Here is a 16394-nt window from a genome sequence, read left to right on the forward strand (position 1 = left end):
TTTATATGGCATGTGTCAGTAAAATGAACCTCGAACTTCGAAATCTGATCATTCGTTAGAATTTTATGAATTTTAAATTTGAAAAAAAATGTATAAATTTCAGAAATCTGAATTCAACATCTTTTAAAAGAATACTTCCCATAGTTAATTTCTAAATCTGAGGTTCAATTTACTAACACATGGCGAGTAAACATTTCTGCAAAATTTCAGAATTTTTGGAGCGGCAGTAGTTTTCTTTTTAACCTTACAGATGAACTCAAAAACTGCATAGAAAATCATAATAATCAACAACCGCGTAAAAATTTGAAAAGTATAACACACCCAACAAGAGAGGGGAAAAAACTGGTTTGCTTTCTCGAGATTTTTATGGTTGTATCATTGTTCAGTTTAACCACTTTATGATCAAGGACGTAATATTGCGTCCAAATGCCACTGGAATAAACTCAAACAAGTCTACCTGTTTTCTTTTCTCTCTCCTCATCACCACGAAACATTTTTGCAACCCTATAAAAAAAAGTAGTTCTTTTCATCTCTGTGATGAGGAGGAAATAACTTCTATTCTAAAGTTGTTCAATTTTTGGTGACTAGAGAGAAAAGACTGCCCCCACTCTCTTGAATGTCTGGTCGCCACGTGGCGAGTGGTGACCGTTAATTTTCACCTTTACTCCCTGAACTTGCCGCCCTAAGCTAGAGCCCGATAAGTTCCCCTTCCCACCCCCGCTTCCGTAAATATGCTACTGGGTGATAGACGAGCTCAAGTGGACGAGCTCATGCGTCAAATCTGAAAAACTCAGAATTTGCAAAGTTCTTGAAAGGCCTACATGCAAACTAAGGACATATTTGGAAAAAGCAGAAAAAGTCCTATAAGACGACATCATTTCCATCAGCATATCTGGATTTAATGGCGAGCTACGAGGTCTGAAAGATTGGCAAATTGCAAAATCGAATTGTCTCCAAAATCTGTAACCGCCAATTCCGAATGTCTACTTCAGCGAACGCTGATTTCAGAAATGCGTTCAACAAAAAAAAAAGCCGGCTAAATTTCTCTTGAAATATAATAGCTATATAGTTTATTGTAGACTCTTGCGAGTTTTTAGTAAATGTGACCGATTGTAGCTGGAAGAGGGTTTGCAAAATAGACAATTATAGATTTTGGCGACAATTCAATTTCGCACCTATCAGCTCTTATAGCTCGCCATTAATCATTTCATGTACAGTCTTTTAGCAACAAATTTGGATTATCTTTATTTGACAAATAGGCGATAAATCTGGTAACCTCACCCTAGCACAACCACACGTTAGAAAAATTAAGGGAAAATGAAACAAATATATATATAAAAAGGAAAAATTATAATAGATAAAGTAGATAAGAGTGTGTGTGTGTGTGTGTGGTTTTCAGAGTCCTCTTTTCACTCTCACCCTACGTGTTCTCTTTCACTCTTACAGGCATATAGTAGAAAAATACATTAGGGGCCGTTCAAGTATTACGTTATCATCGATGGGAAGGGGTTTCCGATTTGCTGACTTTTGATAACAAGGTGGTGTGGGGGGGGGGTTGGATAATGCTTACGTCATCAATCACCCTTTATGAAAATATGAGTTGGATTCAGAGGGGCAGAGCTGATGACGAAATTTTGCTGACAAGGAGGGGGAGGGGCTCAAAAATGGCCAAAAATTCGCTTACGTAATACTTGAACGGCCCCCTTATATATGTGGGGAAAAAATCATTAAAAGAAAAGAGGGAAAGAAAAAGCAGCTTCACTTGATAGGGTTACTAAAAAGCTTCGAATGATGAAGAGAGAGGAAAGTAAACTCAGATAACTTGTTTTAATTCATTCCACTGGCGTTTGGACGCAATATTAGCAGTCCGTGATCGTGAAGGGGTTAAATCCATATATTCTGATGGAAATGATGCCACTTATAGCTGCTTATATTTTCTGCTCTTTCGAAATATGTGCTTAGGTTGAGTGTAGGTCTTTCCAGAACTTCACACATTTAAGTTTCTTTTCATATTTGACACGACGCATTTTCGTTCTATCTACCATTGATCGAAAACGGTTAAGAGATGGATACTTGAGGTGGCCTATCACGCCCTTTCGATTGGCAAATTAGGTGAAATCCACCCCGTATACAATCGCGGTGTTAAAATATCGCTGATATATATTTTAAATCATTATGTATTTTTTTTACAGGTGGAATCCGGAGCGTCGCCTAAAACCTGAAGAAGGTCACAGACACAGGTGGCTCGCCGGAAATCGACACGAGAATAAGCGGCCCGCTACCAGTGCGAGAAGGGTGTCCCAGGGATCCATCACAAAGTTGGCTTCCTGCGACGACCTCAAACGCGAGATCAAGAACAAAGAGAAAGAGCTAAGGAACAGAGAAAGGGACCTCAGGAATAAAGAAAGAGACCTTAGGAACCGAGAGAGGGACCTCAAAAATAAAGAGAAGGACCTCCTCACGAAAGAGAAAGAAAAGAAAATTGTACCTCCTCGCAGAAGTAAGTCCTCCTTTTGGGCACGGCCCCCACCAAATTGTGTTTCCGATTCCTTAAATTCAATCAAATTTAAATTATCTTTAAACCAAGGGTGTTCAACCTGAAGTGCAGGCCACTTCGTTGATTTGAAAACGTGCCGCGGGCCAATTAAGTGATGTGGAATAGCACTGCAGGTTACTTAAGTGAAATATAAATAACCGCGGAATGCTCAAGTGATTTGTAAATGTGCCGAGGGCCACTTCAGTGATCTGGGACTGTGCCCTCCTAGATCACTTAAGTGAACTGGGCATGTGCCGTGGGACACTAAAGTGAACTGGGAATGTGCCGTCGCATTCTGTAGGTATGCCACGGGTCACTTAAGTTAACTGGAAATGTGCCGGGGGACGCTTAAATCATCTGAAAATTGACGGCGGGCCACTTGAGTGGTATGTCACCGTGCCGTGGACAATTTACAGATCACTCAAGTGATCTGTAAATTGTCCGCGGGTCCTAGAGTAGCCTTAATCTTTTCGTATTTCATCAAAAATTAACGTTTCTAACAGTCATAAACACCGGCTATGAGTACAAGGTGCGTGCGTACGAATGATTCGCTTAGTTTCGCGACTATGTTACTACTGCAGTATTAACAATCCATTAATGCTGTATAAATATTATGATGATTGATTTTGAAGTTGAAAGACGAGTATCAGAGTTTAGGGAGATGTTATTTTCTCAATCCACAACAAATCAAGGAAAAAGAAGACTTTATGGGAATTAATGCCGAGATGAGCTTGGGAAAGAATAGAAACAATAGTAACTTGTCTCCTCCGGGAATCGGACCCACGTTCTCTTGCAAATCTGGGCAAGCAGAGGCGGATTAAAGGTTTTACCACCTATGGGATACACAAATTTTTGCCGTCGTTCTCTCATTTTGGTCTAATTTTCTTGACCATTCTTTGGACCATTTCTTGACCATCCATATTCTTGACTTCCCCGAATTCGCTGCCCTCGGCTATAACTCGCTTGGCCCCGCTTGGCTCCCCTGAAAATGCGCCTTTGTCTCCAAGTTACACTTTTGGTCACTCACATGCTTGCATACTTTTCTGGTCACTTACAGATTTAGACCGTTGCTCCCTGGGTTACTCGCTTACATGATAACTTGCTCAGGTTTAAATAGGTCACTCTTTTGATCATTCACATGCTTGCACACACTCTAGGTCACCCTTTTGGTAACTCACTGATCTGGTTCCCTCACTCTCTAAATCACTCACCGATCTCACCGTTCCTTGCTCTCTGGGCCACTCTTCTGGGCAACAAAGTAAGTCACTCTTTTGAGCACTCACTGATCTGGTTCCTTGCTCTCTAGGTCACTCTTCTGATCAATCACATGCTTGCACACACTCTAGGTCACGCTTTTGGTCACTCACCGATCTGGTTCCTTGATCTGTGACTTTAGGTCACTCTTTTGGTCACTTATCAGTTTGATCCCTTGCACTCTGAGGTCACTCGCCAAACTGGTAACTTGCTCTCTAAGTCACTCTTTTTGTCACTCACGTTCTTGCATACCATTTTGTTAACTCACATGCATGTAAACTCTTTAGGTCACTCACGTTCTTGCATACCATTTTGTTAACTCACATGTATGTAAACTCTTTAGATCACTCTTTTGATCGATCACTGACCTGGTCATGTTCTCCAGGATACTATTTTGTTTACTTACGCATGCACGCTCTAGAGGTCACTCATTGACCTCTCGCTCTTTAGTGCGGTGGATTCACCGCATGGGAAACACATTTTTTCCGCTTTTCTCCATTCTACTAATTTTTGTGACCACTCATTTCTCAAATTAACCACTCGTTCCTTCGAACTTGCTATTCTGGGCTATAGCACGCCAAGCCTCCCCATGAATACACTTCTGTGGGGAAGCGTGCTATGCAATACACCACATGAGACACGACATTTCAGTCCCAATAACGCCATAGAAGCGTGATGCAGTGCGTCAAGACATTGCAAGCTCCCTTAACTTCAGCAGTACGCCCCAGGTCAAAGTTTTATTTGGTTCTCGCTTGTGTGCGACTGCGAAAGAAAGCAATGGTTGTTTCATAGAGGTTAAAATGGTGTCATACAGCAAGAAAGAGTTTGTTCTTCTTCTGCCACAGTACAAATGTAAATACAAATACAACGCCACAACAGGCAAATGTGTACATGTTGGGAAATTGACTGATGTCACAGTTGGAGACTGTTGGTTAAAAGGATGGCTTCAATTTTCATAGTATGTGAATATCTTGTTGGACGTGTGTCTGCTCTCTGCAACACACAAATTCGGTCTTATCGCTGTAGAGCAATCTTCTTTGTGAATTGGGTCGGAAACCTTTCTCTCTTGAGTGCAATTGGAACATTTGGTGAGGGCGTTTGACAAGGTGCCATCTATCAAGGGACGCGTGGAAGCTGACAGAAAAAGAGCTGTTCTTTGGTAATCCCTGATATCGAACCTGTTTCTAACGCATTTATGTTGTCAGAGTTCTGCTAGTTTCGTGTTATATTACTACTACTAAACCACACATGAACCTCGTCCATAATCCACTTCTAACGATTTGGTACATGTAAGAATATGCGTGTGCGTGTTCGGAACTTACCGGGAAGTTTGTTTCTGTGTGCTGCCATCTGCTATCTATTTTTCAAACCACGAGTGAAGTAAAAGTTATACCGTCGGTCTGTGTGGCGAGACTTTTTATTTCGTGTGTTACTGATGCTGTCATCTGTCTTCCTTATTTGAAGCGAAAATGTCAAATGGCAGAATTTTCTTGTAGTGTTGAAAGTCTACCTGCTCCTATCGAAAATACGATTTAACCCCTGTATTGCATTGTAATTGTTGAATTTTTTTGACAATACACCTACAATAAAATCTTGAAACCGTCATTTGTTGGAAGATCTTTTCTTCTTTCTTACTTATAATACACATTATGTTTGTTTTTATTTTCCAGTGTCAACTTCTTCGACCTTACCTCGAGTCTACAAAGCCTGTAGGACAAGTCGTCTGAGCAGCTGTAGCAAGAAAGACTATATGACAAGCGCTTCTGTTAGCAAAACATCATCGGAAGAATCTTGTAAGTGACACACATACACCATCTCCAGACAGGGCCACGACTAGAAACTTTGTCAGCCGGGGGGGGGGGGGCAAACGCGCATTTTGATGCCCTCCGAGTGATATAGAGGGAAAAAGTTAAAGCAGAGATCTTCAACCTTTTTCCAGTCACGAGCACTGCCTGTACCCATCATCAAATGCAGAGCACCTTTACGTCAAGTTTGACATACGAATGTATGAAATCAGGATGATTTCAGTCCTTGAATGCAATTAGTAGAAGGTATTCAATTGGAACGTTGATCAAATGCTCGCGATCACGAAATCGGACAAGAGCATCGAGAACTCTGCAGTGGGCGCTCGCGAGTAACTGGTTGAAGATGCCTGAGTTAAAGGGTGAATATGATGCCTCCTCTAGTCCAACGCCGCAGAGACCAGACCCGCCTGCACACGACCTCCTATATAACCTGTATAATGTAAGACTTCGTGGGCCTGCCTTCTCCCCCCCCCTTCCCCCAGCCCTAGTTGCGACCCTGTCTTCAGAACTGCTCGATTTGGGTTTTTTTAATATCGGAAAGGTTTCGTTGACGCAAAAAATTTACGATTACGGTAAGTTTTGTCACCCAGAATTATGTCATCACGGTTTTATTAATTGGTTGTTGTTGTTTTTTTCTAATTTTTAGTACTCCTGAAGCAAAATGACAGCTGCGCCGATGACCCGATTCCTCGGCTCTTCGAACCGAAGGATCCGTTAGAAGATTCCGGAACATTCCTTCCCCCAATCTTGTGACAGAGTAGATCCGGTGGCGTTCTCGAGGTTCGGGTCAAGAAGTTCATTCGGCTCCGGAGTTGCCTGCTGCAGATACAGCGCATGAACAAACTCAGACGAGGGTATCGACTCATGCCTCTGCTGTCGACGACCAACTAAACTGAATGAATGAACGAACGTTCGTTTTCTCCTCTTGTTGCATCAAATTGTCTTCTCGTCTGAACCAATCACTTCCTCTACCACAATCGAAAAGAAGACGTTCGTTTTGTGGATGAATTGAACCTCCCTTCTCCGAATCCTTCCTCCCACATTTCTTGAGTGGTCACCGTTTTTTCGAATTGTGTACTATATTCTACTATCGTGATTGCCACACTTTATATGACGCACGATTTCTCGAAAGCAATCACATTTCATCTCCCACCACCCATTTAGAACGTGTCATAAGAGCACTCACTCGCTCGTGTATACATGTTACGGTAAATGTGACAAATTCGGTTGTTATGCATAATCGTCGAGAGACCATTTCTGTAAATAAATAAATTTCTCCTTAAATTCATCTCTTTTACCGGTGATTATGTATTATACCCAAACGTCGTAGGTAAATTTGATAAATGCTAAAAAAAAATTATCACTTTCACCGATGATTACGCATAGTACCCAAGCGTCATTGGTAACCATGATAGATCATTTTAAATTCATCACATTTGAAGGTTATTATGCATAATCGATATTTCGTACTAGTGAACGTCATAAATTGGTCCCATTGCCGTGATGAGATTTATTATTCAGATGACCGTACTTGTGAGCCAGAGTCTGAACCAGAGCAAGGAACTCTGATTTAGTGAATTTTTCCGAACATCCACGAAATAACTCCTATAATTAACTCCTGTTTGACGAATTCTGAAATCGTACCTCCGTATAACGAACTCCTAATCATAACAAATTTTACGACCACACCCCGATGTAATGGTCTCTCATTCGATAAATTTTACGACCACACCTCGATATAACGAACTCTCATTTGACAAATTTTGTGGTCAATCTATAATGGTCTCTCATTTAAAAAATCGTGTCCCGATGTAACGAACTCTAATTTAACAAATTCTTTGATTTAGCAAATTTTAACACGTTTTTGTGCGTATAGAATCAGACACCCGATATAATTAACTCCTATTTGACTAATTCTAAAATCTGACCTCGATGTAGGGAACTGCTATTTAACAAATTGTACCCCATTATATTTATTATTACAATTGCACTCCAATGTAACGAACTCTCATTTAAAAGCCTTAAGTATGACGACCAACGACGCTCAAGAATTATGCATAATCACCGATAAAAGTAATAAATTTATCAAACATACCGAGGTGACTGGTGACTATGCATAATAATCGATATATCACATATACTGTAACATATATACTAATATTCGTGTACATGTGATGGAGAGAGACAAGGTCTCTCTCATATCCTGCCCAACCCTTCCCTTTATCCAGGAGGTGTACTGTAAGTACCTACTCGACGTGACCATCATTATTAACGGGAATATTTTTCCCCCCATCGTTAACTTACGGAAAAAATGAAGTGAATTTCCTTACTTTTAAATCATTTCGTAGTTTCTTCCAAAGCAATAATTAAACGTCAAAAAACGAGAGCAATAGGTGGGGAAAGTACTACTGCGTACGTGTTTCCTAGCATATCTATATCTTTTCTTTTTTAATTAAATTACTCCTTTCGAAGAATCACCGTTGCTGTGTTGATAGTTTGAAGAAAACATTAACTTTAAACCATTTTAGAACTAATGCTAAGCAAATGCTAGTTGTTATCGCTGGAGCAGTTTCGTTTCGCTACAATCACGAAATCCCTGTTTTATAGATTTCATAATCATTTAAAAAAATAATAATAAATGCTAACTAGGCTACGCGTTAGTAGAGCTTCGGTTTATTTTCGGTAAATATAGGTATATTTTCTTATTGCTGTAATAAGTTCCGCTGCGTTTCCCTTCTTTATCCGGCATCGAACTTCTTACAGAGCACTTTATTTGATATGGCTAATGAGTAATGTTATACAGCAACGAGGTACGCGATGTAGTCGGGTATTTTAAACATTCCTTCGAACAGTCTCAGTATTATAGACACGTGCACACACACACACGCGTAGTCAATGACTTAATTTAGATCTTGAAGAAATATTCACTTAGTGTGATTGTAATAACCAGAGGGTAATTTCCCAAAACCAAACTTCTGAAAATAAATTGGTCCGACGATAGAGTTTCGTCTTTCTCACAAGGAAAAGGTCCCAAGGTGTCGTCCTCAAAAAAAAGTTATGGAACAGTTTAAGTGCATTCATCTCACCCAGAAAGACAGAACCAAAAAATTAGCGGTCGAATGCAATTATTAAAACCGCAAAAATTAATAAAAATGATAACAGTAAGATACTCATCGCCTCTTGCGTTTCTTGGCGATATCTATAAAAACTTTTTTTTCTACTTTCTTTTCCTTTTTTTCCTCCAGCTTCATTGTTTGAGAAACAAGTTTTTATTTCTTCTGCCTTTAATTTCTCTTTCTTTGTCTCTACTGTATAAAAATTAGCATTTTTTTATACCTGATTATGTGTTTTTTAAATGATGTCACACTTTACACTCTAGGGTTGCGGGATTTTTAAATTCATTCTCGGCCTCTATTGGCGTTCAAAATATTAATATTTACATTTTTTTTGAGTGACCTATGATAATTCCGCTAGATTGTTTTCATATTTTTGTGCATATTTAAATGAGTAGGATCAGTGATAATTTTTTTTCAACATTTGAAGACGTCTCCTTGGGACCTTCTCTTTGTCAGAGAGAGGTATTCGCGATGTGTATATGCTCTTATAGAGTGAGCACAAATGGTATGTTTCAATAACAGTGATGATCAGCAGGCGCGGATCTGGAGGGATCGCTTCTTCCCTGAGAGCCTGGAATAATAAGAAAATAATACTGTAATATAAATTAAAAATAAAAATCACAAGGATTTTGATAACCGAAATTTCCAGAAAATATATACCTGTTTTTCCTTAACCTTTCTTTAACTGCGGACCGGTAAAAGTAATTGAAAAATTTCGGAAGAAATAATTTGCGAAACGGCCACATTTGCGGACCCAAGAAAGGTAAATAAATAAAATATTTTGAGGACTGAATATATCGACAAAAAATAAATAAATGGAAGAAATTTGAAGACTGGCAAAATAGTAAAAATAAAGTAAAAAAGTAAAAGCCATAGGAGGAAATACTGAGGAAAATGTTTTTCCCCGTGAAATACGGGACTAATGATTCCATACGCCCTCCGCCTGACGTATCACCCTGAATCCGCGTCTGACAACAAAGAGAGACTTGTCATGATCTTAAGCCCAAATTTAAGGAAAATTTATTCTTCTGTTGTAAACGATAGTCACATATAATCTGAGAATCTTGCAAGTCATTTGAATACATTTTAAAACAAGGGAAGAAATTCTCTGCCCACGAGTTTGAATAGATAATTTGCATTTCTTATGTTCAATTTGTTTTCGTGTTCGTCGAAGTAACCTCTAATAATTAAATATAATTACTCTGTAAAAAAAATATCACATGATCACATAGGAAATGTGCAAACATCATGTTGAGAAGGAAATAATAATTGTCATTATATGGGAACACATAACTCACACGACATACATGTGAAATCTTCTAGATGTTATACTCGTGATATTTGTAGTTTTTTACGAACGAAATTATCTCTATTATATTCGATGACGATGAAAAGAAAAGACTATATTTTGACTTAGGGTAAAAAAAAAAAGTTTTAGTTTAGTCGAAAGATGGCGTCGGACGTTCTTCTTTATAGCTTCGTAGGAACATCTTTAGCTTAATAATATTGTGCTAGTTGTATCGAGGCGTTGTTCTTTAAAGCCATATTTAAATGCTGATCCGTGTGTATATTGCGCCGTTTGAGCGATAGTTTTGCTCGCTTTTTATTCCTGTCGAATCCTGTTTGATCAAGATTGTTTACCCCCTTTTCATACAGCCCACGAAGGTGTGGCAACTGATAACTAAAACTCGTGATCGATACAGCTCTTTGCCAGCAAATTCATTTTTCTCTTCTACAATATTCAAAATCATACAGTTTCGAGTATGACGAGTATAGCCTTATTTCTGAATTAAAGAAAGTGCGCATATGAATATATGCTATTTCATTTCTCATATTCTCAAAAATTTGCCAAGGATTTGAATTTTTCTTTTTTCATCCCATGTGGGGAAAGTATTTCAGAATGACAAGCTTCGCTATTTCACGTTATGTAAGACAACAACATAGTGAATAAGGTTTAAGGTTCATGAAGTGCTACACACAATTGTTTCTTTCTGGGTTCAAGAGATTACGAAGTTGGTCTGACTGCCAAACATTTCGTCCATAACTGCATTAGATACGTCTGTTTCCATAGACGAGTGGACAATACGATGTTGACCAGCGTTTCTTGATTTTTTTTTTTTTTTTTGCCATCCTAGAAATTACACAGTACAGTGAAATATCGATATAACGGTATTCTGTAGGCCAAAAAAAAAAAATCGTTGTATCGTGAGGAAGAGTCATTGCCATGCACCAGCAAATTTATGTTGTTGTTAATATCTCTTCTAAATCGTCGTTGCTACCAGGAGAAGAGAGCAGACAGACAGAGACTTTCAACACGATACTTACATAACAGTAAAAATTAAGGCACCTGCCATTTTCACTTCAAAATATGGAAAAAAAATGGCAGCACAATCAGATGAAATATGCATAAAACCGACACACGTTAGGGCCACACATATACACACGCAACACATTACGGCATTCACCCGGCATGCACCGAATTGTTTGAAATTCCTGAGAGGAATGTTTACGAGATGCAAGTACGATTAAGTAATAGTAGTACCACCTTATAGATTTGTCGTTATGTCGAGTTGTAGCAAGGTTCCGTTGGATAAGTTCGGCAAGCTTCCATTGTATATGAATGTTCTAGGGTAGCTGTTATACACTGAAACGGGGTATCACAATACATTACCAAGAATTATTTTCCACAGCTATTCGTGTATTTCTTCGACATTTCTGTTTGAAATGTAAACATCTACTATAGTTGTTGACGAAACGTTTGGAGGCAAACTTCCTCTGGGTCTCTTCCGGAAGAAATCATCTTTTCAACCGGCCGTGAAAGAAAAAATTCTTCTATTTGATAATATAGTTCTGCTCAAAACTTCACAGAGCGTTGTTACATCGATAAAACGACAAGCTTATATTATTACATTCGAATGATAGATAAATTGTGCACGATAACTTAAGAGGAATCCATTCTCGTACTGCCATTTAACAAAATCAACTCAACAACTGCGTGGAAAAATTTTCTGTTCTTTGATGGTATACGACTCATCCTATTGAATTGATTATTATATATTTTAATTACGATAAATTTTCATTAGTTTTTACATCCATTTGTGAAGATAACAAAATTGTGAAAAATTGGTCGGTCTATGAACGAAATGAAATCAGAAGAACAAATAGGGTTCATGGATGAATATGTATTTTCCATATTGGTTACCGCACTTGGTTTTTGTCTATATTGTACTTATTCATTTCGCACTTGTTTCATCGAAGTCATGTTTGCACGTACTGTTCATGTTCTATGTATTCTACCGATTCAAATATTTCGTTCATGTTTTATGTATTTGATCGAGTGCATGTACAAAGTTTCAATTTTGAAGGTGCTGCTCTTAACAAAACGTTTCATCATTCTCCCGTTTTCTGTATGAAGATATCTAGTTATGTATATTTGTAAATAGTTGGTTATATGTGTGCCCACATGTGCCAAATGAGAAGTTATCGAATGGGTTAATCTCCGAACCCTTGAAGGGGCTGACTCTGAAGTATCCAGATTTCCCAGGGGTAAAATAGGGTGTATAAGTTCTATTGATACTTTCCCCCCCCCCTCATATTTTCTCGACTTTTTTACTATTGTTCATAGCTCTAGATGTACCTTAAATGTAGCTTATATCACTAACTTTTCTGGCTTGATATGGTGCTTCAAACAGTCGGCCAAAACCCTTCTCCATAAATGAGTGTAAAAATGGTGCGGAAGATATCCTCAATGAAAGAATTCACACAAACATGCTCAAGATATACACAAATATTTACGTCCGTATTCGGTGTGATAAATCAGTTCTGCCAATATGAAAATCATTAAAAGAAATCAATATTAATCGCTGTTGTCCGTCCATCTGTCTATCTAGTAGTCAGTGAAAAGAGCTCGAATTCTACCAGGCAGGAGAAAAAATTCAGTAGAATAACATAGTACTGTAGTTATGAGCACCATTTCTATAGTGGCCGTAATATAAGCATTTCCAAAAGTAGTGGGTAGTTAACAAGTGGACGTCATTTCATTTCACGCACACTTTTACTATTTAGTCACTCAGCAAAACCATATGAAGTTACCGCATGTTTCCAACCGTTATCGGGACATTTTTTTCCACCCCATCCCTCGCCTTCAGTTAGTTTTAACCATTTCAGGAGTGATATAAAAACGATTCCGATATGACAGTAATTACATATATACCGAATACAAAAAAGACGCATGTATAATATTCGACGGTGAAATGACCTGCTAAAACTTTTAGTATCGAAAAATCGTAAAATTAAAACGCAGGTTAGTTGTGTAAGTTAGCTGTACTCAGTTAAATTCGGAAGCCACCCAAATCCAAGTAACTTTACCTCTCTGAAACAGCGTTTCTCAACCTTTCTGAACACAAGGACCAGTAGAACGTCTGTAACAATTCGATGTACAGTTTTGTAGCAATAATTTACTAATTTGTCGTAAACTACATTTTTGTTCTTAATAGCAATATTTTTTATCTGGGATCGCATTTCCCTGGATGAGATATGGTTGATCTAATTTTTAATAGACCCATATAAAGAGAGATATTAATAATATCAATATTAGAACAGTTGCATATTTTTTTCACTCAGTGAAAATTAAATCATTAAATCTGCCTGCGGGTCACCTGTGCTGTATCCACGAAGCGCTTTTGATCCACGTAATATAGGTTGAGGAACGCTGCTCCGAAAGGTGTAATCTTCGAAGAAAAATCACTATAGAATTATAAGATATAAAAGAAATTATATTGAGATATTTTACCTGAGCTTTTAAAACAGGAAATTCATAAAATTAAATTCAAGGAAAAAATTCTAGAATTCGCCTATTAAACTGAAAGGAAAAAAAAATGCTCCGCGATCCCTCATCAGCTGGACAGCAGCATAAACTTCCACGTGCACACCATAAACTAACAAGGACGGATTTGAAGAAAAGTATTTTCACAAGGAGAACGGACAGAATTAAAGGATTTCCTTAAGTCTTTTCTGAACGACAGGGAAGTGCTCGTTTGATATTAAACAACCGTTGGCGAGAGTTCGAATGAAGCCCTTCCACATTTAAATTGCTTGCGCTTCGATATACGATCTTCTATTTTTTCTTTTGTATTCAATGGAAATCTGTTTGCTTCAGAGTCACGCTGTTTGAAAATTGTGCAGTAGCAGTTTGACATGTGCCCTGATAGTATATCTAACTTATACGAAACACTTTTGCTACACTACGCTTCGTTTCTTTCGATATCGCTTGTAGACGCGCACATTTGCCGTTGAAAAATTTCGCTGAATGACAAAAGCTTTGTTTTGAGACAGAAATTTCGGAAGCATCAGATCTCAGAGTGAAAAGTTTCCTATACCACTTATTAATCAAAAACGAAAAGAAAGAGTCACCAAGGCACGGTCATGTTCAACATGTCAGCTAGTGGGCTTCCTTAGCACGCCGCACTCTATATTTGAACAGCCAATAAGTAGAAAAATACGTAGTTGCTTGTGGCCCAGAGAATTCAATTGGTCCACGTGGAATCGATCGCCTAAAAAAACAGGAATGTAATTTTATTGTGTGATCCATTTTCATTTCGGCTTTAGCATCTAGTTGCATATTGCAGGGAAATTCCGACATTTAAACATGGAAATTCAGACATTTGCAATTTTGACTTCAAACTAAGAAAGTCAAATGTCAGCACCAGTAGAATACGAAACAAGAGTAATTCTGAAGACATAAATACGTTAGGGTCATGCATATACCCACACGCAACACGTTTCTACATGTAACTAGTTCGTTAGAAATTCTCCAGAGGAATGTTTACGAGTTGTGCGTACAGTTAAATAGTTAGTTTATAATACAGTTAGTTCATATTGCCACACTTTGAAATAAAAAAGAAAAAAAAAACAATTAGCCCACCAATCTTTATGAAATAGCCTGGATTCACATATTTGCTCTCTTGACTGTAAAAATAAGATTGACGTGCTATGTGGGAGAGTATCCATTTGAAAAGAAACTACTACTACTTAACCGTACATGCACCTCGTACACATTCCTCTGCAGAATTTCTAACGAATTCTAACAACATGCCGGAACACGTTGTATGTATATGCAAGGCCCTAACGTATTTACGCTGTCCGTTTCGCTTGTTTCGTGTTCTTACTGGTGCTGCAAACAGTGTCTTCCATATTTTGAAGTGAAGATGATGGTAAATGAATGAATATTCATGTCATTTAATGGGAAAAGAAATTACGTAGATTGAATTGAAAAATTTGTGAAACTTTGAAAATTTCAAATTTTTCAAATTCATTCAAAAAAATTGCGAAACTTTTCAAACAGACATGTGCGCTCAGAGCAATATAAGTCCCATATTAATTTTTATGAGTTGCGTTTCAACGCGATTCCTTTTATGCAGTGTGAGGTAGCAATAAGAGTTCGACAAAATGAACAAATTTATCAGCTTGATACAACGTTTTCTTGCTAACTCTAGGAGTCCATGAACCGCTTCTACGTAGAAGCCCCATAATGGGAAATATGATTTCCACTGTTATCTCGAACGTTATTTTGCCTTATGACAGAATCGGTTTCTGAGCAATAATTCCAAGAAAAAGTTTTTCAATCGTACCCGAAGAGAATCACACAGTTCCATTCTGTGGAAAAGTTACACTTATAATTTTTCACGGTACTTTTTCTAGAGTGCGTTAATGTGTCGATATTCAAAGAATCAATCGAATGCACTATTGCGTGTCGATTTTCAAAGGATTCTGTCAGTATTTTGAACACGATTCTTTCCCATTTCTTGGATATTCAATAGGTGCTTTCATGTGCTTTCGTACATATAACTAACAATAATCATCATCGTAAATAATGTAAAAAACAGCTTTTACCGTTACGTGTTGGTGAATTGTAATTATTATTACTATATTATGTACTTTACTGTTATATAGACTGAGAGTTATTCTTGGTATGTCATATTTTGTTTTGTCATTATTATTATACTACAGAGAACTAGATTTATAGGAAACCATTATATGACATATTTTTAGATCGAAGTATTTTACTTCCTTCGTGTGTAATATGGATGTCTCTCGCTAAAAAGAGAGAGAACAATAAATAAAATAATATACTATAAGGAGAATGTGTTGGAGAGAAATAATAGTAATAATAAAAATGGTCTCGGTTTTTCGACCGTCCGTGTTTGTGAAATTAAGCGCTCTCTCTCTCTCTCTCTCTCTCTTCCCCCTTTATCTTTCTCATCAATCACAAAGTAACGAGGAAATGCTCAATATTAAGGGAATTAAAAGACAGTAAATTATTGAAATGAATAATTAAAATTACCGATCAAAACGTCACAATATGAAGGAAAAATGGTTTTTTGCAAATCCTGTGTATTATTCATTATATGAGATAAATTACAATAAAGAATAAATTTACCTTGTTTTGAAGTTCCGTCCATTTTTTTTTTCTTGCCATTTTCACTCATTATTTACTGCCTGTACGAAAATAACTGCCGAGTCATTCAACAACTACTTTGTTTCGGATTATTGTATCCAAGGCCAACTTTCGTTTATTAGAGCATGCTTTTGTATTGTAATGTAAACGTCTCCACATCACCTTGGATCGTATCACCTGACACTGTGGTGGTCGAGTGGTCACAGTGATGGACTCCCATCGTGAGG

The 16394-nt window shown here is 37.8% G+C and overlaps 1 protein-coding gene across 3 annotated transcripts in view; it reads left to right on the plus strand.

The window, feature by feature from the left end:
• The window catches only part of LOC149088400 (dual specificity tyrosine-phosphorylation-regulated kinase 4-like), an 86283-nt gene extending 70166 nt beyond the window's left edge, over positions 1 to 16117 (plus strand). For all 3 annotated transcript variants that reach the window (XM_089247488.1, XM_089247489.1, XM_089247490.1), the window contains exons 10-12: positions 2193 to 2500; positions 5461 to 5583; positions 6242 to 16117. In XM_089247488.1, coding sequence (XP_089103614.1) covers positions 2193 to 2500; positions 5461 to 5583; positions 6242 to 6348 — 538 coding nt within the window. In that variant the 3' untranslated portion in view covers positions 6349 to 16117. The remainder of the gene's footprint in view (positions 1 to 2192; positions 2501 to 5460; positions 5584 to 6241) is intronic.
• The last annotated feature ends 277 nt before the right edge of the window (positions 16118 to 16394 follow it).

Source organism: Pholcus phalangioides, unplaced genomic scaffold (genome assembly GCF_987345545.1).
Source record: "Pholcus phalangioides strain wild (caught in Gottingen) unplaced genomic scaffold, Ppha-v1.0 ptg000003l_1, whole genome shotgun sequence".
Classification (NCBI taxonomy): Eukaryota; Metazoa; Arthropoda; class Arachnida; order Araneae; family Pholcidae; genus Pholcus; species Pholcus phalangioides.